The sequence below is a fragment of the Chelonoidis abingdonii genome, chromosome 20 (assembly GCF_003597395.2).
Source record: "Chelonoidis abingdonii isolate Lonesome George chromosome 20, CheloAbing_2.0, whole genome shotgun sequence".
In the NCBI taxonomy this organism is placed as follows: Eukaryota; Metazoa; Chordata; order Testudines; family Testudinidae; genus Chelonoidis; species Chelonoidis abingdonii.
In genome coordinates, this window is record NC_133788.1 from 16,088,702 (window position 1) to 16,114,585 (window position 25,884).

At 41.3% G+C, this 25,884-nt stretch overlaps 1 protein-coding gene and 1 long non-coding RNA gene across 4 annotated transcripts in view; one reads left to right on the forward strand and one right to left on the reverse strand.

Moving 5' to 3' along the window:
• Positions 1-25,884, forward strand: part of MSI2 (musashi RNA binding protein 2) — a 397,445-nt gene that overhangs the window by 363,840 nt on the left and 7,721 nt on the right. The window contains exons 16-18 of one of the 3 annotated variants that reach the window (XM_075074083.1): positions 12,800-12,979; positions 23,352-23,506; positions 25,267-25,344. In XM_075074083.1, coding sequence (XP_074930184.1) covers positions 12,800-12,979; positions 23,352-23,506; positions 25,267-25,308 — 377 coding nt within the window. In that variant the 3' untranslated portion in view covers positions 25,309-25,344. Of the gene's footprint in view, positions 1-12,799; positions 12,980-23,297; positions 23,507-25,266; positions 25,345-25,884 lie in introns of all 3 variants that reach the window. The other 2 variants (XM_032779380.2, XM_032779390.2) reach the window with 2 other exon arrangements.
• On the reverse strand, positions 14,549-25,272 carry LOC142047999 (uncharacterized). The gene is made up of 4 exons (XR_012657351.1): positions 24,576-25,272; positions 24,298-24,369; positions 17,454-22,623; positions 14,549-16,449 (listed from the first exon to the last, which is right to left on the reverse strand). It is a non-coding gene; the product is annotated as an uncharacterized LOC142047999 (long non-coding RNA).

A 25,884-nucleotide genomic window follows, 5' to 3' on the forward strand; every position in this document is an offset into this window, starting at 1 on the left:
ATTAGATCTTTGACTATAAATACAGTGTGTTCTGTTGTTTTAGTTTGTATTAGAAAATTAAGATTTTGTTTTAAATCATTTGTAATCATGATTTCCTCATTAATCCCTCAACTGTCTGCATTAGCCCATAGAATCATTCTTTGGAGGTCTTAAACCGTTTGTACAAAATGCAAACTACCGCATAGGATAGCTAAATAATATAATGTATGTAAAACAGCTTCCTAGCAGACTATCCTGAGACACAAGGGAATTATTTGTAGGTCATAAACCTCAAATCTTGTTATGCAACAGGCTCTGTGCTAGTCATGGTTTGTATTCATTGCTGTGTCGCTCGGCTTAAGGGAATATTTTTAAATTAAGATTTAACATTTCATAAATACCAGCATTAGGAGTAAAAGACAAGTTCATCATCTTTGCCATTGAGCCAACAAATGTTTTTGCTTTTTGCACCCAGTTTTATGCACTCAACTTTTTAAACTATTTTCAAAATGAAGCGGCAGTAACTAGATTTAACAGCTGGTAATTCAAGTCCTGAATTACACTTTTTTTTTCCATTTTAGTTTGTTGTTAGTCAGAAAATATCCTGCTGGGAGTAGAAAAGTTTCCCTACAGTGCTCATACTCCCCACACCTTCCTCCAATAGAGTTAGGAGCTCCTCCTGTGGCCTAAATGTTACTTTTGAGCACATTCATAGTCTGCCTAATATGTTCAGTGTAGTCTCCAGGACACTTATCTCAGCAAAAGTATCTTGAATGTGCGTTCAAGATGCAATTAAGAATTTGTATCTGCTCCTTACCTCTGATAGAGCAAGTAAATTAGCCAAAGAACTTCTTGGTTGTAGTTGACACAATTACAATCCCGTAGACATCTAGACTGTCTGCTAGATGGATGGTGCACAAAATTTCCCTTATTGTTAGTGAAGAGTTGCAACATTTATGCATCAAAGGGAGAGCGGGAAATAATTTACCCCTTAGATTTCAATCTGTTGCAGAGATGCAAGGACCCACTGTTTAATGTGAAAGACGTGATGAAATGAGGAATGTATCTAAAAGTTAGCTGAGCGGCAAATTGCAGAGGGTGTAGAAATCCATGTCTTACACTTAAATAAGGGGCACTAAAATATTTAGTCTTATCATTAAGCACTGATTGTGTTGGCAAATTATAGTAATAAAATAGTGGGACAACAGTTGGTCTGTGTGTGTGGAATGAGGGAAATCTAGATCAACAGCTGAACAATCTAATGATGAACCAACTTGGAATTGATACTGCCGATTTAGGGTATTTTCCTTTGGAGTGACAGCTTAAATGGAACTGCACTCCCTTTTTTATTTTACTATATAAAAGTACATAAAATTTAATCAAGCTATGCAATCTGAAGAACCAGAACCTAACAAGCAGACCACCTGGGAAAAAGAAGCAGGCTGAAATGTGTCTCTCCATTGGAACATCCAGTAATTACTTGACAGAGGCTGGCAACTGGAACTCTGCAGAGTTGATGCATCTAAAAATTATCAGCTGCATAAGATTTTTTATCCTTCGCTCATCTTTATAATATTAAGGCTGCATCTGAAAATGTTGGTCTGAGAAGAACGCATGAAATTGAAGAACCCATACCATTTTGTACCTACATAATGTGCGTACTTGCTGTAAGAATCCTCCATTCCCAGTAGGTTAAATGATCTGTTCTATCATGTGGATTAAACAGTTGAATGCAAACAAAAGGAAAATGTCTCCTGTTATAGGAATAGGAGTAAAAGAAACCAAACTCTGCACTGAATAAGCACGTCTGAAGGGTAAATACTCCATTTTCTTCTTGGCGTATGCAACATGTCTGTAGAGATGAGGTCATTATGCGTTTCCTTGAGAAGTGTTTTTTTGGCCTTGTTAGTGACAACTCTCTTCTCCTCACTATTTTATGTGCTCTGCAATTACTTCCCTGAAGGACGCGGGGTGGTTGTAGTTTTTTTGTTTTAAAAAGGGAATTAAAGCAGAATCATTTCTATTACGGGTCTAAAGTCATACATTGATCCAAGATATTTTCAAAGCCATTATAGAAAACATACGCCTGGAAGTACCTTCCAGTGCTCAAACCCCACAAAATACCTGTTTATCTTATTTTATTGTTGGAAACATTTTATTTATCCTTGAGGGACTGAACTTCTTACGCATCCATATAAAAATTTCAGTAAATTTAAAATAATCTGCTGCTGCTGCCAGGCACTGACCCTGGCTCTAGTCATTTTACTGGGCTCCTGCTTGAAGTCTATTGTGGTTAAAATACATCAGCTTTAATCAATAACTTTGTAATAGAAAATCGTGGGCACTTGATAAATCATCTCCAGTGCAATTAGTGACCAGCTCTGAAGTACAGACTTAAGTACAGCATGAGTTAATCTTTAATGAATGTAGTAGCTAACTTTTAATGGTCTTTTCAATCAGTGGAATTATTTTCAATGGGAAAACACTTATCCACAGAGATCATTCTGGCTGCCAGGGTGCCTCTCTTGACACCCGCTAAGTGGTGGCTCCACATAAGCTTGAACTGTATTGTGATCCAAACAGGCTAATCACGCATTCAGGAAAACGTTTCCGTTTCAGAGCACTGAAAGTTTTACGCTTGACAAGTAGATTTTACTCTATTCTAGCAATGGGCTGGAACAGCCAGATAATGTCATTCAATTTTATTTTTTTTCAGGGACAAAGCTCCTGGTTGTTGAAATGCAGAGTTATTTTACATAATGGAACAAACCCTTTCACGAGTTAGCAGGAAGGTTTGAAATCAAGACCTTCAGCAGACTGGCCTTAGTTCAGAAAGGTGTTTAGCACGTGCCTCAGTTTAAGTATGTGAATAGTCCAGTGGATTTCAATGGAATTTTTCTCATGTTTAAAGTTAAGCACATGCTTAAAAATCTTGCCAAGTCACGACCTAACAGGGCAGTACAAATTGAGCTTGATACGTTCTATGTGGAGTAGCTGCTAACGGTGCAAACCACACACATTTTACAAGCTTTTACACTAGTATTTTCAAATCATTTGACCAAAACGCAGTAGAAAGTTAAATACAGTGAGTACAGAGACAATCTTTTTCTCCCCCCACTTTCTGTTTGAGATACAGGCAAGTAAAAAAGGATACAGAGGTCTTTTCACTACAGCAAACTTTTGTATTCGTCTGCCTTGGCATTAACTCAAAGGGATAATTGGTTAGGAAAAGCCAGGGAAAGTAGAATTGAACTTTAGATATATGGACCTACACGATTGGGGGGAAAAAAAGTCAGTCAGCCTGTTCATTTGAGGAGTGTTGTCTGGTAATTGCAGCAAAGGACCAGAACCAATGGCTGTATTCCTCTGAATCAATGTGTGACTATGTGCACGTCACTTCAGCGTTCTGTGCCTTGGTTTTCCCCCTCTGTGTGATGGGCGGAATATTACCTATGAGGGTGGGGTGAGATACAATTAGGGTTGCCAAAGCACCTTGTGGGAATGTGCCACATGAGTGCAAAGGATTATTGTTATGCCCTGACTTCACTCAACTGGTTTCAGTTTTTTCTTTAGAAACCTCTTTAGGTCTCCAGTGACTCTCCCCTAAGGGCTGTGTCTCAAGTGTCATGGCAAACGATGATTGCCTTAAAGGGGACCTAATGATGGAGCCTATGTGGTCACCGCTAATGTTTTGCCCTTATGCTACAGAGATTCCCAGTGCTTTCAATGGGTGCTGGATAAGGCCCATCAGTAGGAGATTTATTTTCTCTAATGTCAATGGCAGCGTTCACGTGGAACAGTTCAGAAACTTCTAAGCATTATAAGGCTAGAAAAACTCCTCTTGGTGTCCTAGAATAACATCAGTGTGCTCTTTTTTTTTTAGGCATCACTGTTCAGAGTACATACTCCCCCTCCCCCCCATCTAAGTCCTCTCACTGTCTTTTTTACTCATAGAAAACTGAAACTACAACCTATGGTACCAAGGGCAAAATACTATGTGGGCAACTCGCCTGGAAAATGTGCAGCATATAAAGGCAACATCTGATTCCTACTCAAGTTAGTGCAGAGATGTTTGATCGCATGGTGCTGGTTTCTCCTTACTTCCAGTTGCAGAATAGCGTTAAAGGGGGAAGCCTAGAGTACTTTCCTAACACTGTGTTACTTTTCCAACTAAACAAATGCAGGCGTGACCAGAATAGGAGGGTTTCCAAGAGATGATTTCTCTGTTAAAATGTGGTCTGCACTATGAAGGAGTTTCAGAACCTCTGGCTTAATTGTTTGGACTGGTCTCTTGTAGCTTCTCTCTGGGAATGACTTTATTTTGCTTACCTGTCAGTACAGTTGCATCACTCATCATTGCTTAACATCATATACCTGTTTGGCTAGTTAATTCTAATCAGTTTAATACCTATGTCTTGTATAAACTCCTGGCAGAAGAAGGCGGCTGGGTTTTTTAAAAATTCCTTTCCCTTTTCTGTACAGTCCGGGATGTTTCCATATAGTGATCCATAGGTATGTGCGTGTATGAAGGAGATGCTTTAGGATCAAAATGTGAATTACTACTGTGAATTAAAATATGCAGTAAAATGAAGTCCCAGTTTTGTTTTAATTTGGCTCTTCCACTGCCTGTTATTGTACAAAAGGCTTCAATTTAAAATTAACAGAAATGATAGCCGGTTAATGTGTTACAGTGGGAGGCCGAAGTTTCTGTTGCCATGGCAATGGAGTTCGGCTCATTTGTTTTGTAGATGAGTAATTACTACGCAATTACAGTAGGCTAAAAATAAAGGGGCCCTTTGTTTCCAGTTACTCATTAATATTAATAAAAGGTCTGTCCAGGCTGTGATAAACAATTAATGCAAATGTGGTTGCCCATAGTATAAGTAGCGACAGATTTCTTATCGTCCAGTAAGAGGCGATCATGCCAGAGAGGTTTGCCCTTTCCTCACTTTAAACAGCAAAATTATTAGTAAAGAATTTTATGTGGGAGCAAGATCACAGGTAATTTTTTTTCCCCGTTTGCCTCTTGGTAGGATGTCAGTAAAGGCTAAGACATGGAGAGGCATGTGCTGAGTCTTTTAGCATTTTTCCCTGAAAATATGAGATGAGTCAGATCCTGCAATGTGCTGAGCACACTCAACACCCATTGAAATTGATGGGAACTCAGGGTTCTCAGCACTTCACAGGATTCAATCTGAGGTCCTCGTTCTGCAAATATTTGCATGTGTCCCTTGACATCCACAGGTAGCCCTATTGGGTTGAGTCGGTGGGGCGATCCACAGCCACCTTCCGAAAGCATTTGCAGGATTGGAGTCTAAATCAGCCACTTTAAAAGAGCATAAAGGATGGGGGAGCGTTGAGAGTTGATTTGGAGGTGCCAAGAAAGGAATCTGGTCTGAGGTTTGCAAAGGGTCTCAAAGGAAGTTACGTTCAAAGGTAGTTGGGTGCCTAACTCCTTTAGGCACATTTGAAAACACCAGCTCTGAAGCCAAAGGGCTGAAATAAGAAAAGAGCCATTTACCTTATCTCATGATAAACGCTTCATTGCAGTACTATGTAAGAAGGAGAGGAAAACCTCATCATGTATTACAGTCATATCAATATTAGGTGTCATATCCCAGGTACACAGAGCTGATCTCTGCCCCAAAGAGTTTACAACCTAAATGAACTAAAATCTAAGTAAATGTCTTTTGAAATGTAAAGGCATTACAGTTATCCAAAGCAGGTGGGAGAGAGAGGAGCGCGGGAAAGGTCCAGTAGAAGTGAAAGCAAACAGTCCTGAGGATTTAGCAAAAAGTATCTAAATTTAAATAAACTTTAAATTCCTGCGCTATTAGACGGGCACCTGTTTGTAACGTAACTGAAAAATCAGAATTTATTTGCATATATAATATGTATAAATTATTATTTTTATTTGGCTGCCTTGGTTTAACTGAGAAGACATGAGAGTGTGTGCTGTGGAGCTGTTTTGGTGCAGTATACGGACAGTAATGAAACGATCTGGGGATGATGCTGCAAGCAATGTGCCCGATTGAACTCCCACGTGCACATGTGTGCAGAATCTTTGGCAAGTGAAGCCTGTTTAAGTTGTGGCTTTCTAGTCTGCTTTGGAGGCTTTGAGTCAGCTATCAAACTGATGGCGCATGGGCCCTATCCCTTCCATTACTTGTGCTGCTCCTTGGAAGTGCCACAGTAAAGACAAAATGTGTGCTGGGCTGCTGTTTCCCAGAGTCCCTCTCTGCTCAGATATGGCATGACTTCAGAAGAGCGGAGGGGATGGTGTGGCAACTTCGAGTGGAGGGAGGGTGTTTCCACAAATCAAACGTGCATCATACAGTCTGATCAACAAACCTGCCACTTACTAAATTGTGGTGGTTGTAGGTAGGGTAGGCTCTTTTGAGCAGCTCTCAGCACTGCTAGCAGTAGTGTATGGACACTGGCATCTTTATCACTTGGTCATCCTCCTCTGCTCAGAAGATATAGATGACACTGGGCCAGCAGCCACCTGAGCCCTGTCACTCCTATCAGTGGGAGATTCCCCCCCCACACACACACACACCAAAAAATAAGTGTAAACAAGGCCTAAGTACTCTCAATCCTTGTGTTTATTTTATTGGAACTCACCCAAGCTGCAGCTCTGTCCTCCATCCTGCCCCTTTGAAGTGTCACAGCAGAGCAGCGAGCATTCTGGGCTGTCTCCCTTTCCCTTATAATGCAAAATGTCTGCCTAGCCAGGTTTGTAGCCTCAGCCCCGCTAACCGGTACGTGCATCCAAGCCACAGACGTCACTGCCCTCGTCGCTCGACGGTAGCCTAACCGAGTGACGTCATCCAGCCTGGAGATTAGGTGAGGTGTCAGACTAGGGTGCAAGATGTTCCAGCGGGAAAAATGGCATCTGCATCCCTGCCAAACTGTTTAACTAATGGAGGAGAATGTAGCACAGCCTTTGTAAGGTTGACATTTGTTTGTTGTTAAGGATCTAATTAGAAACATGAGAGGGAGCTGAATGGCTGCTTGCTCGGCTAATTAGCGACATGCACGAAGACCACTTTGAACTTCAAGGACACAAAGCTATTAGTGCTTACATCAAAAATGGATTAAACTTCTGTGCTTTTATAATGATTAAAGATGAGCCGCTCGAGTGGAAATCCTTTTGTAAAGGCTGCGACAAGAGCTGGCTCCCTGATTGCAGTTTCCACAAGTGAAGCTTTGCATGGCCTCTGTGTAGTACTCTGGCCCCATGTGAGAGTGACACCATTAACTTGCAATATGGAAAATGTGATTAGGCAATAAATATTGATCGCTCGCAAAAAAATTACAGTTAAGCCGAGAAACGTATTTATTTCTCATGGCACGTAATTACGGACTTAGAAGAGACAGGCTCGAATAGATTGTATTTTGTGTCTTTTTGCAAATCAGTGCCCGTCAAGTATTTGTAATATTCCAGCATCATTCTAACAGGCCCATATCCAAGCTAGGGCTTGAAACAGGCTAACAGCGGTGCTCATCAGTAGCTGCTGCTAGTACAGTTACCGCATACAGAGTGACGTTTATACCACCTCTTCTTGTTGCAGCCATGGATTTACCTCCCTCTTACAGCCATTTTAATGTGACGTCAGATGGGTTGTGTGCCTGACTCTCAGATAACATAGCATAGGCTTGGCTATGCAGTGCATCTGCACTTCAGTTGGCTTGCACTTCACTGCACTTCAGTTTAGCCCAGCATAGGGAACGGGCAAAGTTCCATCTCTGCTCCACCAAAAGAAATGTGTGGAAAAGAGTTGGGCGGGGGGGGGGGGGGAAGAGTCATGTTATAACTGGGTCCCTGCCTGTAGTTGTAATTGTCATGTAGCTAGGCCCCGGTTAGTTTCTATCTGGTTTTTGAACATGGTTTGGATCATTATTAGGTGTGGATTTGAGCAGTGTTAATGCTTATAACCGTGCCTGTAGTGTGCATAGGGTTTAGGAGCATACCATTCCTCTGATGCTTTATCAGGGCTGGTCTACACTACAGGGGAAAATCGATCTCAGATATGCAACTTCAGCTACATGAATAACGTAGCTGAAGTCAAAGTATCTAAGATCGAATTACTCACCATCCTCACGGCGTGGGATCGATGTCCGTGGCTCCTCATGTTGACTCCGCAACTCCGTTCAGGTTGGTGGAGTTCCGGAATCGATATAAGCGTGTTCGGGGATCGATATATCGCGTCTAGATGAGACGCGATATCGATCCCCGAGCAATTGATTGCTACCCGCCGATATGGCGGGTAGTGAAGACGTAGCCTCAGTTCTAGCTCTAACTGCTATGCTTAGTAACCTTTACACTACATGCCGCCATTTTGCTGTTATCCCTGCAATATGCTGATGTGCAAAGCTACTGCCAAAGGGACTGCAGGGAGAGGACAACCCCTGACCCGTGACTGCAGATAGAAAATACCATACAAAGGGTACCTTGTTACTGCAGAGATCAGCTCCTTCAGTGCCTTCTGGATGCACAGCAGCTTATTTTACTGACAAAACCAGGGTTTTATTGTAGGGCCAGTACAGCTGCAGAGGAGAAAGAGTTGGGTGTCATTTTATCTCAGGCCTGACCAGCACAGCTCTGATTGTAGAACCCATGGTGGTCGTGACGTATGAGGCAGACAGAACAAAGCATGGTTTTCGAGGGACAGGACTGAACTTGCTGACAGAAAAATATCACTGGCTTTCAATTATGAACTGGGGGACCTGTCTGGTTTGCGGGGGTCTTGCAGAACAGATTTGGAGGAGGCTGGACTTGGTAGCACTGCGATGTTTGCTACTGCAGCAAGTCAAAGAAGCAGCATATTCTAATGGACCTGAATATGGGACCTCAGGAGAGTCTGCAGACTGTTTCAGGCTCTGCCACTGACTTGCCTGTGTGCCCTTGGCTAGACACTTGGGGTATCTAGCTCCTCTGAAAACCAGGCTCTCTCCCATGAGCGCAAATGGAAGTTCAGTGCACAGCACCTCTGTAAATAAGGTCATTAGCCTCTCTTTACTCACCTGTAAAATGGGGATAACAATACACCAAGGTGGTAGGGACTAATCAATTAATGTTAGTACAGGGCTCTGAAGATGCAAAATGAGAAGTAGTATTATAATCACATATTGTAGCTGCATTTTTAAAGGGTCTGGATAATGTTATGATCAGCAATAACCTCTGCAGTCATGCATGCTGAGTGATAATCAAATCTCATGCTTCAGAACATTTGATTACCAGAGGGGTCAGGAAGGAGGTCTCTGCCCCACCCCAACTGAACCAGTATTTCCCAATCAGCTAGGTGTGTGACGTTTTCTTTTCACCTTCCTCTGAAACATTCGCATGGTGGCCACTGACACAGACAACATACCAGATGTGAATGGCTGACCTACTCTGCTTCAGCAGATTCTGCTTCTGCATATTGTGATACCTGATGTGTTAGAGGAAGACAAAAAGATCTCTGAATGCCAATGGCTGCTTGTGGTCATCTCATGTCTTGACATATGAGATCTGCTTGCCTATTATTTTAGCTTCTGTAACTACAATCAATCTGTAACATTACCCAGCTCCTTTTAAAATCCAGCTACAGCACTTGACTCTCAAACGCTACCTAGCTCTTTAAAGCACTATATAAATATTAATGAAAGAGGAGTCTTCTCTCTCTTCCGATCTCTATAGCACTATAATGCTTGGCACTATTGGGGATATTAACCTACATATGTATATGTGAGTGTGTAGGCATGCACACACGCTGTCTGAAGTTACTAATGGTTTTGGGTGCCCAGCCTGAGAGATGTTGAAGAAGCATGATTTTCAGAGGCAAGTGTTCAGCACTTTCTGAAAATCAGGGTCTTTTATGGTCTGTCTAGTTGGGCAATTAAAAATGGAGGTATCCAAAATCATTAGTCACATTTGAAAACGCAGGCCGTGTACGTATATCCCTCTATCCAAGCTGTCTGTACAAGCACCTAAGCGAACCAGAGCGGGAGCTCAATGAAAACCTCAGATGAAAATGCTCATGGAACGCCCCAATTCAAATGCCCCCGAAACTTCGGGAAAGTCTCCCTCTAGAACCCAGTTTTGTAGATTCGGCCTTGCCCTCAAAACATAAACTCGTTCAATATGTTATGCTAAAAAACTGACAGTCAACCAGCAACATCTTCAAATGGTGGCCACTTGTCTCCGGGAATGTGATGTTTGAGTGTTGTGCCGGGAGCTTTCCCCCTCCATTTCGTTTTATGCCCCTCTGCGCGTGTCTCAGAGCTTTCATGTCGAATGCTATCTCCCTGATGTGTATAACCCTGCGCCGCTCTGGTATCCACTTTCGTCTGTATCAGTAGCGTTAAATGTTGTTATATCATTTACTCCTTCAAGCAGGAAGATGTTTTTGCAGCATGTTTTATGAATTTTTCATAAAGATAAAAAGTGGCCTAATCTTGTGAGCTTTAACTCTCAGTAGCGGGTAATGGCTTTGATTTAAAGCATTTTGTCTTAATGATAGTTATATTGAAAACTTCCTGCTGCTTTCAAGCACGTGTAGTTATTATCATAAACACTGATGGTGGAAATGTCTGCCAAATTGTGCGTGTCTGTTTATGATAGGAGAGGGGAGCGAGTCATCCAGAAATTAGAGCTAGATCAACACGTTGTCAGGGAGCATGGACGTGCAGAAAGCAACCTCCAGGGTTAACAGGATAAAGCAAGAGTGGAGAGGAGCTTGGAAGAAAGGAAGTTGATTGGAAATGATGGGTGTTGGGTGAGAGAAAACCATTGGAAAATGCTTGTTATGAAATCAGAAGGAAATTTCAGCCAAGGAAGAACTATTTTATAAAAAGAGAGATGCGGGGAGGAAGTGGAGGAAGGAAGTTATTTCCTAGGCAGCTCACTGTTTAATTCTTATCCCAGCTGCCCACACCTTTTCATTCTCAGCACGAAAGCTGTTTGCTGCTTTTCTGCATACTCTTGCTTTGCTTTACTACTGGAGCCAGGCTTTAATTAGCCAACACGGCAGACCAAAGGCATGTCTGTACTACAGTCAGGAGGCATTTATGCAACTTTTGTAGATGTACCCAAGCAAATTTTCATCTAACCTGATTTAATATGATCTAGTATGTACCCAGGGTTCTGGGCAGGCAGGGCTAGTCCCTGCAGCTGCCCATGCTGCAAAGGCTTCATAGCTTTTGTCCCTCAAGCTGGCTCTGATCCAGCTATCACATCTCTGGACTGCAGTGTAGACATACCGTGATACCGAGGGGCAGGGCCGGCTTTAGGCCAATTCCACCAATTCCCCCGAATCGGCCCCCACGCCCAGTGGCAGGGCCACCAGGTGGTGGGGGGGCAAGTGGTCGAGAATCCCTTCCCTGGCGAGAGGCTCCTTTTTAATTTTTACTCACCTGGCGCGGCTCCGGGTCTTCGGCGGCACTTTAGCGGTGGGTCCTTCACTCACTCCGGGTCTTCGGCAGCACTTCAGCGGCAGGTCCTTCAGTACCGCTGAAGACCCGGAGCGAGTGAAGGACCCGCCGCCGAAAACTAGAAGCGCCGTCGGGTTAGTACAAGCCCCACATTCTTTTACGTGTTTTTTTTTTGTTTGTTTTTGTTTTTTTTAGTCATCTCTGCCGGGGCCCCATCAGAACTGTTCGAATTGGGTCCTGCATTTGCTAAAGCTGGCCCTGCCGAGGGGCTTCTTTTGCTCGGCAGCTGACAAGACAGTAGATGTTAAATTTAATGTAATTTCTTTCTTTTCCTGTTATTCCTCCTCACCCCACCCCCCGCATTCTCTTCTTCTCAGTTATTGTAGTCACAAGCTCAGGCCTGCTTTTATTTTTAGTTTGAAACCAGTTATAATTGTGGAAGGGCAGCAGGTTTGCAGGTGTTCGGAACATTTTCTTCTAGTGGCAGCTTGTGCCTTGTAATGCAAAGAGTAAACAATCACTTCCTCTTGTTAATTTTTTTATTGCTATTTTATTTTTAAAAAGTCTCAAATCTGATCTGCTTGAAGGAAGGAACGTGTAGCCTGATTTGTAAAATTTATACAGGAGATGTTTACATAGGAATATTTCGTTGTTTCTTTTCTTTAAACTTAAGTCATTCTCTGCTCCTTGTGTGGTACTCTAGATAACAGTATAAGCTTTCTGAATAGCAGCACATCTATTAAAATGAGACTGGCGCTGAATGTTTATGGGCCAGATTCTGCTCTCAGCTGTAGCAGGGTCAACTTCACCGACATTAACAGTTATTCTGGATTTACGTTGGTGTAACTGAGAGCATAGTCTTGTTCTGATTGTACGTCATTAGATAAAGTGTGTAGATACAAGTACATTGTTCAGGATAGATGGATGCATGCTTTTGGGAGTGTGTGTTCATACACGTGCACACACACAGTATACAGAGTCATATACACATATATTTCTAATGGGAGGGAGTGGAAGCTTACATGGATCAATTATACCAAAGGTAGCTCCAGTTGGGTCACTTCTGCTTTCAACTATTCCTCTCTATATGCAATGTATTTCTTACTGTAATAACTGGGACACTATATTTCATTCTAATATATTGTGGAAGAGGAAGTCCAGTAATTCATCTGGTGTTTTCTCTAAAACTAGAGGTGTTCTGCCTCTGCTTACACTGACTAGAATAAGTAGCCTTGATTTCCTCTAATCACATTTTGCACAATTCTTCTTCAGATTTTACTTTTCAATTTCTCATATTTGTAATTGTAAAGAAAAAGAAAAAAGCAAAAGCACAGTATTTAACATTGAAAAGACTAATATAAGAAAGAATCCAGTATCCACAATGATAGAGTCACTGTATCTCCAGGGATCCCCGATTATGGTTTCTATTCTTCGCCCGGTGACCAACGGGCCCCGTTATCGTACGCGGACTATGGTTCCATGGGGCCTCGAGTGGCTCAGATGCTTCGTAGTGAGCACGCTGCTTCAGCGAGTAACTCCCCCCTCCACCACCACCTTCCCAGCCCGGATCAGTTTAAGAGCCCAGGTTTGTATAGCGTTTCATTCATTTGGGGGAAACAAAAGATTATATACATCACCTGTTTAACGGTGCACAAAACCAGGCCTGCATGTCACTTCACGGGTGGCTATGGAACTTCACTTTAGCCCCGTATTTGATTCCACAATTTTTGACTGACTTTGCTTTAACCCTTAAGGTCAGGGTCAGGGATCCCTGCTGTTTGAGGACCTGATCCAAAACCCATTGGAGTCAATGGTAGCCTGATACTATGGAGTGCTGGTAAACAGGTTCTCATACTACATTGGTGAGGACCATATAAATCCCTGGATAGATATATAGTCTTTTCGGTGACTTCAGTGGGCTTTAGATCAGGCCCTTAGTTAATTTATCCTTGAAAGCTGAAATGTAAGGGTTTAACTCAGTTTGGGTGACTTATTGCTTTTCATAAATTTTTAACTCTACTTTTTAATTAAGCAAGTTTCTCAACAGCATGAGGAAAATATATTTTTACCTAATGTTAAATGTAGCTCATATGTCCAGAGAAATAGCTATATCTATATAATGCCTGTTTTATACCTGTATAAATATCTCACCTTGTTTGTTTCCTTTGAAATACTATGCACTTTAATGGTGCTTAAGAGTGTATTTTCTCATCAGGTGTAATTTATTTCCACAGTACCCAAAAGCCTTAAATGGATTGATCTTAATTCATGTATCATGCACGTTTTCCATGTAGGACAATAATCTTATGGCTAAATCTTTTAGTTCTTCTTCATGTGATGGTCCCTCCGTGGGTACGAATACACACCATGTGCCTGACTCTGGAATTTTTTTTTACAAGCAGTGTCCACTTGTTCATACGTGTGCCATAGCGCTCCTCATGTTCTGAACCAAGGATGAATCAAGGGCCAATGCCTCTCCAAAGAGACTTCCGAAGTGTCTCTCTGGCTGTATTACCTTTTGTTACCGGCTAGCTCGCATTCACCCCCTGGGGGGTGAGGGCACATTCCACCACAGGGCAAGCTGCTTCAGCTGCATCTCTGAGAGACGTATCCTTACTAGAGATGTGTAGGGTGGCTTCTTGGAGCTCTCTGCCATCCTTCATGAGACATTACACTCTGGTCCAGACATCCACTGCAGATCCAGCTGTGTGGACAGCTGTATTAGAGTCAGTTACCATTTCTGTGTCCTCACACTCACCTCCTGTTTGATTACTGCTTGCTAATATCCCATGTGTGGGATACACACAGGGACCATCACTTGAGGAAGACATGGAGGTTTCTAACCTATAATTGAAGGTTCTTTGAGATGGGTGATCCCTATATGTATTCCACTACTTGCCTTCTTTCCCCTTTGCTGTGGATTGTTTGGATTGCAGTAAGAATGGGGAACTGGAAAGGTCTTGGTCTCGTGAGTGGGCTAATGGACTATGCTTTTAAAAAGAATTCCCCACTCAGGTGCGAGAACATGTACCCACATGTGAAATTCAGATAGGGACCACACATCACAGAGAACCTCCAGTTACAGGTAAGTAACCTCCATTCCCTCCCCCGCCCCCCACTTCTTTGTATGTATTGAATTTGGATGAGCTGAGTTGAGTCGGATGGCATTTATTTGCCCGACTTGGTCATGTTTAACTAATGCCCTTTCCCCTCCCTCCCAGAGAGGCATTCTGACTCCCCCTTAGAGCAGCACACCATATGCTAAGACAAATGTCATAATGAGCCATGACTTAGAAATTTCTCAACACTTTATCGAAAAAGACTTTATCTTTCAGTGGTGACCTTTCTTGTCCAACGCTGGATTAATTTGTGAGCAGGCTCTGTGTTAACATGGCAGTTCATAGGACAAAGCACCAGATAAGCTAGCCTCTACTTTCTCCCTGTTATTGCTCCCAGCAAAATATTTTGTAGCATTACGAGTCTCCACCTTCTTAGTATGTCTTGAACTGCTAGGATTATTATGTAAGCTCCAGCTGTCGGCTCCTTCATGTAAATCAGATGTTGAGAGAACCACACTTTGAAAAGTATGTTACATGCATATTGAGAGTTGGTTTAAAAAGCTTCTTTAAAGGGGAACAAGGATGATTTAATGGTAAAATCCTATTAGTAAGAAAAACTGTCCTGATGTTATTGGAGTTTTTAAAATTTTCCTATCCTATTATTTCAATAAAAAGCCTAGTTTCTACAGATATTCGTGTAGGAATGTGGAAATCACTGAGGATACATCCGGAAGGAGCATAATGAGGATGAACTTGTATTTCTGTAGCACCAAATGCATCCTAGGGAGCTTTGGAGATTTAGCTCCATGAATTGTACAATAAACTGTGCAGTTGTACAGTGCACAGAGATGAATCGCAGGAGATGTGGCCACCTCTGGTGAGAAGTGGCCGTTGTTTAACAGTGCCTGGCAAGACTCCCTAGTAACTGAGTACTGGAAATGAAGCATATATTCTAGCAGTTCTCAGCCAGGGGTCCAGGGCCGTCAGGGGACCACAAGGAGGTTTCAGGAGGTTCCCAAGCAGGGCTGTCATTAGACTCACTGGGGCCCAGAGCAGAAAGCTGAAGTCCCACCACATGAGGCCCCAAGCCTTGTCATCCGGCGCTGAAGCCTGAGCAACTTAGATTTGTGAGGGCCCAGGCAATTGCCTGCTTGCTACTCCTGAATGCTGGCCCTGGCTTTTATATGCAGAAAAACAGTAGTTGAACAAGTGGGGCCTGGAGTTTTTATAGCATGGGGGGCCTCAGAAAGAAAAGGGTTGATAACCTCTGCTGATTTAAACTGAAATGAGCACATCCACACAGGTGTGAACCAGTTTATTCACATCAGCTTAAAATCACACCTGTAGCTAAACCAGTGCAACTCTGCATGCCGACAAGACCTAAGAACCTGGGGTCTTACAAACTAACATCACAGCTTGGAAGTTGGATACTTGCAAGTCCCATAATTTTTGTAGCTGTTTCTTTTAACGTGATTCTCGTGGGTCCTTTGTGTAACTTGGGGTTGACAGACCCAGGTCTGTTCTGAGTATTAGCTTATGCCCAGACTGGATGCGATTGTGTAATATTGCTGTTTCCAAGAGTGAAATTTGAAACAGATGTTTAGTGCTTTGTTGTTTTCCACTGGAGACTCATTTGAGAGCTGTACAGCGCTTAGCAGGCTGCCTTTGACAGAAAGTGAGTTCCACTCTTCAATAAAACTAAAGATGACGTTTTCTCTTACCAATAGGTTCTTCCCATCCCCTTCTCAGTCATCAACCCCTACAATCTCAGTTTAAAAGCAGCCCCCAAATAGTCATCAATCACTTTGTGTTCAAGCTTTTCCAGTTGTTTGTTTGTTTATTTCAAAAATATTGTTTTACCTTTACCTCATAAAAGTTCACGACTGCAAAATTGAACTGGCTTATTCCAGGGCTTCCTGGTACAATACAGACCTGCAGATTCTTTTTAGTACCCAGTCATATGTCAGTGACATCCAGCCCCTTCCTTATAATTGCACTGTGATAGAAAAAGTCAACAAATACAACTAATAAATGCCAAAAGTCACAATTAAAAAGCAAAACTATGAGAGGAAGGATGCCTTTGTGATTAAGGCACTTGGTATGAGACCCAGGATCAATTCCCAGCTCTGCCACAGACTCCCTATATGAATTTGGGCAAGTCACTTAATCTTTCTGTGCCTCCGTTCCCAATCTGTAAAATGGGGATAATAATTCCTATTGCCAGCTAATCAAGTTAGACTGTAATCTCTTCCTGTGTGTATAGAGTGCATAGCACAATGGACCCTGATTCTTGTTGGAATCGCTGGGGGCTAGTGTAATACAAATCATCATTAAAAATAGTGTTGCTAATGCAGGTTGCTCAGCTCCTGACATGAGAACTTATATGTTATCATTTCAATTTTTGCATCCTTTTTCCTTTCTCCTTTTCCATCACAGAGGCTTTGCCACCTTTCTGTGGTGCTATCACTGCTGGGTGTTACTCATTTGGCTTCAACTCATATTGGGACTTTGTTGGCTTGCTGTGGCTGCAAGAGGTCAAACTGGAAGCTCTACCCCAATATTCTTCTTCTCAATCTGGTCCCCACTATACATTCTCCATCCCTCTTAGCTCCCTTGTGATACTGATGCACTGACCTTGCTGCTCCACTGACAGAGAAGCATTGCTTTCCCTTTGCAGATAGTGTGTGGTGGTAGAATTTCCCAAGTCATCCTGACCTCCGTTTTGTAGTAGCCTTTAAGTGCTTCCTAAACTCTAGTCCACCCAAATGGCACTGCTGTGGCAAAGACTCCCACTGCAGGTTGCTCACTATAGGACAGTGAGGACTGAAAGTGCTGAAGAAGGAGCATATTCAGCCCATTAGCACCTATCCTGTTGATAGGGTGACCAGATGTCCTGATTTTATAGGGACAGTCCTGATTTTGGGGGCTTTTTCTTATATAGGCTCCTGTTCCCCTCCACCCCCATCCTGATTTTTTACACTTGCTGTCTGGTCACCCTACCTGTTGACCAACGGAGAAGCAGAGCTGATAGGTTTCTGGAGGAGTTCAGGAGAAGGGCAGCTGCTGTGTAGGACCTCATGGGTGGGTATGTGGACTGGAGGAGGGAAAGGCAGCGGGAAAGGATAGTGTCAAGTTATTTTTTCCTTTTGCACTGGACCTAGACTGAAAATAGCCACCTTCAGCATACGCCTCTTAAAGACAGGAGGTAAAAAAATTTGTCCCACCCCCTATAGGCTGCACAGTGAATTGGTGCCTAATTCAGCCAACAGGCAATACTTCAAGTGCAGGTGAAAATTTACTAGACACAGTGAATGATCAGAGCACAGCCAGTTGGTTTGTAACAAGACACACAACTAAGTCAAAACACATATTGAACAAAAAATTTATGCATCCCATTCTCTGTCGCATCTGATGGATCCTGCCCCTTGATTACAATTACTCTAGGCATTGGACCATCTAACCCTCAGGGTAAGATACCACTGGAAAGGAGTGGTTGGGTCTGAGGAAATCTAGAAGATCCTCAGTTTATGCTGAGGACCCTGGGTTGTGGGTGAGATGTAAATCACAGATGTATACAATCTTTCCCACATCTCTCTTGACACTACTCTGGTACAGTATCTGCTAATAGACACTGGGACCACAAATTCTGCGTATGAGAAACTCGAAGGTTTGAGTTATTAGGCTGAAGTTCTTCTGCTGTGACATGTTCTGTGCAGGATGGTTTCATGTGCAATTGGTTAGTAAATTGAACCTAAACTTTTTAAGGCATGTGGAAAATGTGGGACCTGATCAACAAGTACAATAAAATCGCTAGCAGTGGAGGAAGGTAACTGTGCCTGCCCATGTTTAATGCTGAACCATCAGTGATTTTATGCTAAGTAGAGACCTGCATCAGCTGGTTGGTGCCTTGGGTGGAAGGGGAGAATGGATAACAGTAAATTCTTGATCTCCTTGGACTGATAGCCAAAAATGATATTGGAAAACAATAGTCCCCTACCTTTTAGGTCAGCAAAACTCAATGGGGAGAGATTAGTCTAGCTTCTAGAAATCTGTTTGGCGGCTTTTAGTTTTCCCTCTTCCTTTCAGGAAACCACTAAAGCAAGTGTTTTCTTGTCATCCACTTATGATTTTTGCAGTTGCAAATTGAATGATTTTACCCTGGATGCTGATGTGTCTTCCAGTATTATTGGTTGTGGTGTTATAGCCACTTGTTGCTAAACGATTTGTGCTACTATTAGCAGCATATTGGCATCAGTCAGCAACTCCTGTAAGCGTGGGAAATCTTCCTTTGAGATCTTTTGAGTTCCCATTTTATCTCCCATGCAGGGTGGTAAATACCTAGAGGATACTCACATTCTGTCCCCTCTCTCCTTGCTCTCTACGTAGTAGAATCCTCTTCTAGTAAGTTGTTATTTTTAGTTATGTTTGCACAGAACAACTTCATTCTCAATATCAGCCTTACATTTTGCACAGGGCAGTGCATTGAAATGGGGTTTTCATTCATGACTATAAACAGAGCTGCTCTCTTGTGGAATTCATTACAAATGGCATGCCACTGTACGTTAGGATGATTATTTTATTTTATTTTAACAAGGGGAATTTGTTTCATCTAACTCACATTCCAGAGCTCCCTCAGTGTGATCCCAGGGAGAACAAATGAGTGTCCTTAGCTCTATTCCACCTTCCGTTTACCACAGTGGGTACCAAAAGACAACCTCAATAAAATCCATCAGCGTTACGGGGTCATCTAAGGAGAAGTCTCTGCTTGAAGGGTCTTGCCATTTTCACTGTCCTAAAAGATCTGTCCCATATCCTCAGCTGTGTAAATCAATATTGCTCCACCAAAGGTATCGAAGCATTTCTGATTTACATGAGCTGAGGATCTAGCCCATATTGCTGCTCCTGCTAGACTTGAGGTGGTATTTTTTGAGGCTCATACAGTTGCTTCTTCAGTAATCACTGGATAGACGTTGTACTCATCAGTATCCAGATCTGCCAGTCAGCCAGCTCCACCTCCCCAATACTTCATCCTTTCAAATACCTTTTAAGTAAGTACAAATATTTGAAGCTTTGAAATGTTTCTCCCACTCCCCTCCACACACGCAGCACCGCGTTAGTTGGATATGTGATTTCTTCTTGTGAGAGTCTCTAATCTGCACATGTAGAAAGCTGGATGCTCTGATCTGGTCATTTCCATCTCTAGCTTCTCTCCTCTTATGGATTTTGACACAGCCGTAGAGTAGAACAGCCATGCTAGAATACAGCACAACTCTCTACAAACTGGTTGTTGTTTTAAATAGTGTAATTTTATCATTGTATCTTGAAATTAATATTGAAAACAGAGGGACCTGTTCAGCCCAGGTGTCACCTCCGTTGACTTCAGTGAGTTACACAAGGGAGAAATTTGGCTTATTTTGTAAATATTTTTTGGTTTATCTTTAATTAAACCCTTGGCATATTTCTATGTATAATCTGCCCTGTGTTCTCTAGTGATTGCCACTACTTCTTGACATTGTTATGACTTTGGGTTTTCCCAGCAAATCATGTTCTGAAATCGAGTCTTCAAAATTACCTTTATTTAGAAGATCTGGCCAATGCAGTAACACACCATCACACAGAGGGTATCTATTATCCGCATCATTAAGACACATTACAGTCAAAACCTGCACCGCTGGTCAGACTGTGGTGTCTTTCATAATAATAGACACTTCTTTGTAAATTCTTTCCCCTTTCCTGCCGTACACACATGCATATGTTTCAATACGAGAATTAAAAGAAAGTGAGAGAAATGACGGTACAATTATTTCAGTGTCATTGACGCCATTGCTAGGATGGAACAAGACTGAGAACTCTCTTAAAACTCAGCAGTGTTATTTTTTTTTAAGGTTCACCACAAGCCATCCCTTTGGCTGATGGTTGGACTGTTTGGGGTTATTTGTTTATCTACCCTGCACACGGCTAATTTTTCCTTCTGGCATGGTTTGTTTCTAAGGAATGTGTGTCCTTATGTCCTCCTCAGTAAAGGCCCTGTCTGCATTCTTTGCAAATTAGCATGAAGAAAATTTAAAATGGTTTCTTTCCCTCCCATGGGCCTGTTAGAGACCCATGGATTTGCTCAACTGGGCAAACCAGGTTTTCTGTGTGACTTGGCAGTAAAACCTGTATCCATTTAATTGAACCGGAAAAAAGTGTGTGCTAGAGCAAGATAATAAAGGGCTTTTGAATATCTCAGCTGGATATTTTTCTTCCTGAGTGAGAAGGCCAAATGTTATCTTGACATTTAATCTTTAATATTAAAAAATGGTGCTTTGTTTGCCAGCGTGTTCCAAAATAATCTGTTTACTCTCTTCTTGCCTTATTTCTTTTAACTTGCTGAATTAGATGACCTACTTACTTCCTCCTGTTACCAGTTACAAAGAGCCACATTGCACAATTTATTTTGTAAAATGGACTTTCCGACCATTGCAAAGCCATTGGTTGCCATTTTACTTTTCCTGGTTAATTGATCTAGTTGAGGGGTCTTTAACTCTTGCTGATACAGCACAGTGAAAGATTGCTCAATTCTGAGCCAGTCGCATAATGGGAAATCCTGAATGATCATGTCTCAATGGACTTAAGACTCCCACAGTGTGTGATGCGGAAGGCTATGTTGGCTGTACCAAATTTGCATATAAATTGTTGTAATTTTTAACAAGGAGCTGATCCAAAGCCCATTTTGTTCATTGGAAAGGTTCTTAGAGAAGGACTATAATTTTTCCTGGGTGTCTCTTGACAGAGAAGTAGGACTTGCTCACTCTTCGATTTCATCGGCAATAAAAACCTGCAATTGATCAGCTCAGTTCTTACCTACAGATTACAGGGACAGGGTGTCTACAAGCTGCCACACTTCACTCATCCCCCTGTTTAACTCCTAACATCCCTTCCTATCTGAAGAGGGGTTACAAAGAGGATGGAGCTTGGTTGGCCTCAGTGGTGGCAGATGACAGAACAAGGAGTAATGGTCTCAAGCTGCAGTGCGGGAGGTCTAGGTTGGATATTCAGAAACACTATTTCACTAGGAGGGTGGTGAAGCACTGGAATGGGTTACCTAGGGAATCTCCATCCTTAGAGGTTTTTAAGGCCTGGCTTGACAAAGCCCTGGCTGGGATGATTTAGTTCATGTTGGTCCTGCTTTGAGCAGGGGGTTGGACTAGATGACCTCCTGAGGTCTCTTCCAACTCTAATCATCTATGATTCTATGACTGTCTGCAGGAGACTGAGCAAAAGAGAGAGGCCAAAACCCTGGATCTTGAACTTTTGGGGAAATACAAAACTTTGCAGTTCAAGCCTGTTTCTAATAGCTGCTTTATACTAATAATTCAGAGATAATGAAAGGTTGGGTATGATTGTGCAGTATTAAATTTCACTTTTAGGTCTGTCTCTCTATACCTAGGTGGAACAGCCTGTGCAGTTAGATTTGAGAAGGATGGGTCTCTTCAGGGCATGGTGTGGATTCCATCTGCTATATTTAGGGGATTTTTAAAAGGTGTTTAAATACCCGCCTCTTTGGAGCTGATGACTAAAACTCAAACCTCACTAACTGTTACAAATAGAATGATAACTAAGGTTTATTTAATTGAGGCCTTGCCAGACTGCATATCTTTTTGATTTATTTGTCCTTTCACTGTGCTTATTTATTGGCAAGCATCTTGTTCGGTCTAGTCTAATTAAGTGAGGGAAATTGAAACTGTGAGCAGTTTAAAATACGTGTGTGTGTATATATACACTAACTTTATCTGGCTTGCAAGGGGATGCTGTGCAAGAATAGGTAGGCTTTATGGTGCATACGGGCATGTCTCTATGCACTCTGTAAGGACCTTGGAAGTAACATAGGTTTATCTTGCAGCAAGGAATTTCCATTTGAGTCTTCCTTGCCTGCTAACATTTCTCTTTGCAGTCAAGTCTTTTACTCATAAATTTTACATTCCAGAGTGATTGTGAGAAATGTCAAAATCTGATCATCTTAACATGCTTAAAGATCCAATTTTATCCCTGCCTTAAAAAAAAATTCTTTTACTTCCCCTTAAGGTGGTGAGTGTCATAGATCCTATGGAATTCTTTTTTGGTTTTGATCTTCACTTTCTTATTTTGTGCAGTTTTGGAGACAGAGGGAGGTCCTCGCTCTCCAAATCTAAGGAACAAAACAAAAAAAATCTCCTTCATAACAATTAAAAAAAAAAAAAAAAAAGGTTACTCCAAAATGTTCCATTCCATACCATTTTTTTTTTTAAGAAAAAAACCAAACCTTTTAGATGTTGAAATCTTTATACAGCTTACAGATAAAAGGGTGGCGGGGGAGGGGAAGGAGGTTTGGTAAAGTATTGAATGGATCCAAAAATGATTTTACTAGATGTGATTTGCTTTATTTGCTGTCAACATTTTAATATCAATATTAACACAATGTGTAGTCTAAAACTAGTTCCTTTGTAGTTTGCATGGGATGTGAATGCTGTCTCGACGTGCCCAGATCTAGAAAACTTGTTACTACTGCATGAGCATCAAATCAGATGTTGAAAAATATCGATATAGTTTGTGATAATTTGGTGAAAATGAGCACCTACAGTCTCTGGTTGCAGTAGTGTGTTGAATGATTGTTTTTATATATATATATCTCTATATATATTTGGAGCTCCAAGCTTCTTAGTAGTATGGGCTGACTATTATTCAGTACTTGCTCTCCTATCGCATGGCCTTGGTTAAGTGTTAGAAGTTGGGCCTAGGCTGTTTATTCTAGTGTTTGGCTTTGTAATAACTGTGCATGCTCGGCTTCTAGCCTCATACCCAGCTTTATTCTCTGCACACCAGTCTTGAATAGCTACAGTGCTCAACCGAATTTTGGCGCACCCGCTTCCCCGGCAGGCTCCAATCCAGCCCGGCCAGGAGGATTTCCAGGGGCTAACAGCCCAGGTCCAGTCGCAGACCTCTACGGTACAGCCAGTCAGGACTCTGGTGTTGGTAATTACATAAGTGCTGCCAGTCCTCAGCCAGGCTCTGGCTTTGGCCATGGAATCGCTGTAAGTAACCATTTCTTTCCCTTCTCTATGGGGGTAGTTTGAATTTAGTTCAGAAACCATTTTTAGAGGGTTGTTTGTTTGTTTGTTTTTTAATGAAAAATGAATTGTGTGGTGCACTGCTCACGTAGCCTTTTACCATTTTGTGATACTATTCTATCTAACTTGCTCAATCTACTAATAGACTTGTTTCAAAATGGCACACTCCACTGCCCTGGCACTTGAATTATAAGCGGAATTGAAAATGCTTGTATGATCCCCTACTCCTCCATTATAGATTTGACATACATCAAACTGTAATATTTTAAAATATGCTTAAAATTTGTTCATTTTAAATTTAAGTCTCTCTATTTCTGTAGAACAAATATTTTAGGCTAAAGCACCGAATGGCATATAATTCTTTATCTCTGTCAAAGAGAAAGTGATCCTTTGCTTTAGCATCTCCAGTTCTGCAAACATACATGTCCTTAATTTAAAACAGATGAATAGTCTTACTGATGTCAGTAGGACTATTTACATGCTTAAAGTTAAGTACGTGCACAAGTGTTTGCAGAATCGGAGCCTTAGTATGGAATTGAAGAAGAAAAGTTAGCCTGAGATGATGTGCGCTCAACATGTTGATAAGTAGTTTATTGCTAACATTTCTTGAAATTGGAAGGTCACAAGTAAGTGCCTACTATTTTTTTTCTCAAGTCAGTGGGAAATATTTTCATGGTTCTATCATCTAACTAATATAGGCAATGGAAATTTACTTAACAAACTTGCATGCTGTTTTTCAGATTGTATTGTTTTACCTCTGTGCGTTAGCATGAATGTGTTTGAATCTCTTTAGTGGCTGTCCGTCTTTGAAATGGGAAATCAGCTACCTGGAAAAAAAAATTTAAGCAAACAATGAGATTTTTTTCATTGTGTTTTCTCCATCTTAGATGTATAGAGAAGTTTCAAAAGATTACTCAAAACCAAATAGGAGAATAATGTTAATATTTTAGCCAAATTGGTTCGGGGAAAAAATGTAGTGCAGACAAAGCTCCTGAAATTAACTAATGTGGTTTTCATTGTGTTTTTTAAATACCTTTTTGCAGCCTTCTAGTAGTGCCCTAATGTTGTGAATTCTTGTTCAATTCCATTCCCATCGTAAAGTCACTTAAGTAACTTAACAATCTCATTGGATCAGTGGTGGTCTGAAATGTGGATTATTATTATTCTTCCAAGAGCTACATCAATTTAAACTGCCATCTATCACCATTTACAACACCCCTCATTTCCACTTTTCGCCTAAAGAAAAAGACCTGTTTGTTCTTGAAAACTTGTGCACTTTGACCTCTGCAATGTCCTGATTGTCAAATAATAATACAACATTTGGCATCTTGTTTTGTCTGTACTATCATTTTTTTAAGGAAGTATTTTCTCTCTGATGTGCAGATTGGCAGCCTCCTAATTCCTCCTTTCCCCCCATAACCTTATCGAGAACATGGGGGTCTTTTTTTATTCTGTATTTTTTTAACATTGTCCATTTACTAATCCTAATGTTTAAAAAACCCAAAATTTAGAGGGGAGGTGTGTGAGAAGATTAGTGTCTTGGAAAGGTAAGATGAGAATTCAACACATCAAGTCAGTGGTGACTAGAGAACAGCTTTCTTAAACACATATTCATGCTGGCAACACAGTCTTTCAAGTCCTTTGATAATTACTTGCCAAAAAATTAATAATAATCTGTTCCCATGTATAGAACACTGATGACCTTAATAATTGTACAATTTTAGGGACCTTTGATTGCAACGGCTTTTACAAATGGATACCATTGAAACGTTACACATGGTTGGTTGCCATCTCACTTTGAGGTATTACAATATATACCATATGTATGTTATGCTAAGCTACTATTTCCCATATATATTTTAAATTAAGAAAACACCTTTGGATCTTCACTTTCTTTTTTCCTTGCCCTTTAATCATTCCTTTTTGCAATTGTTTATTTTAAAATCAATCTTGTGGGTTGGAAACTGGAAGAGAATCAGGAGCTGGAACCCGACAAAGTTAATGTTTTTACATTCATTAAGCTTAGAGCAGTTGCTGGCATTCTTTAAAACCCAAAGGAATAAATGATGATTCCAGAAGTCTTTGGGGAAACAAATGAAAAAGTGTTAGTAGGCAGCATTGCTGTGAGGATTACGGATTTGCTATGAATGCAATTTTCTAAATATAAGTGAGCACCGTTGCTTTATTGCAAAGAAAACCCTAATTCATAATTAAGTACGGTACCAAATATTATAGCTATGAGATAACATTGTTACTAGTAACCATAGAGCAATTATCTAGATTAATTTGCTTAAGTTTAATTTTTTAAAGACATTACCTTAGTATTTGGATCACTGCCAGTT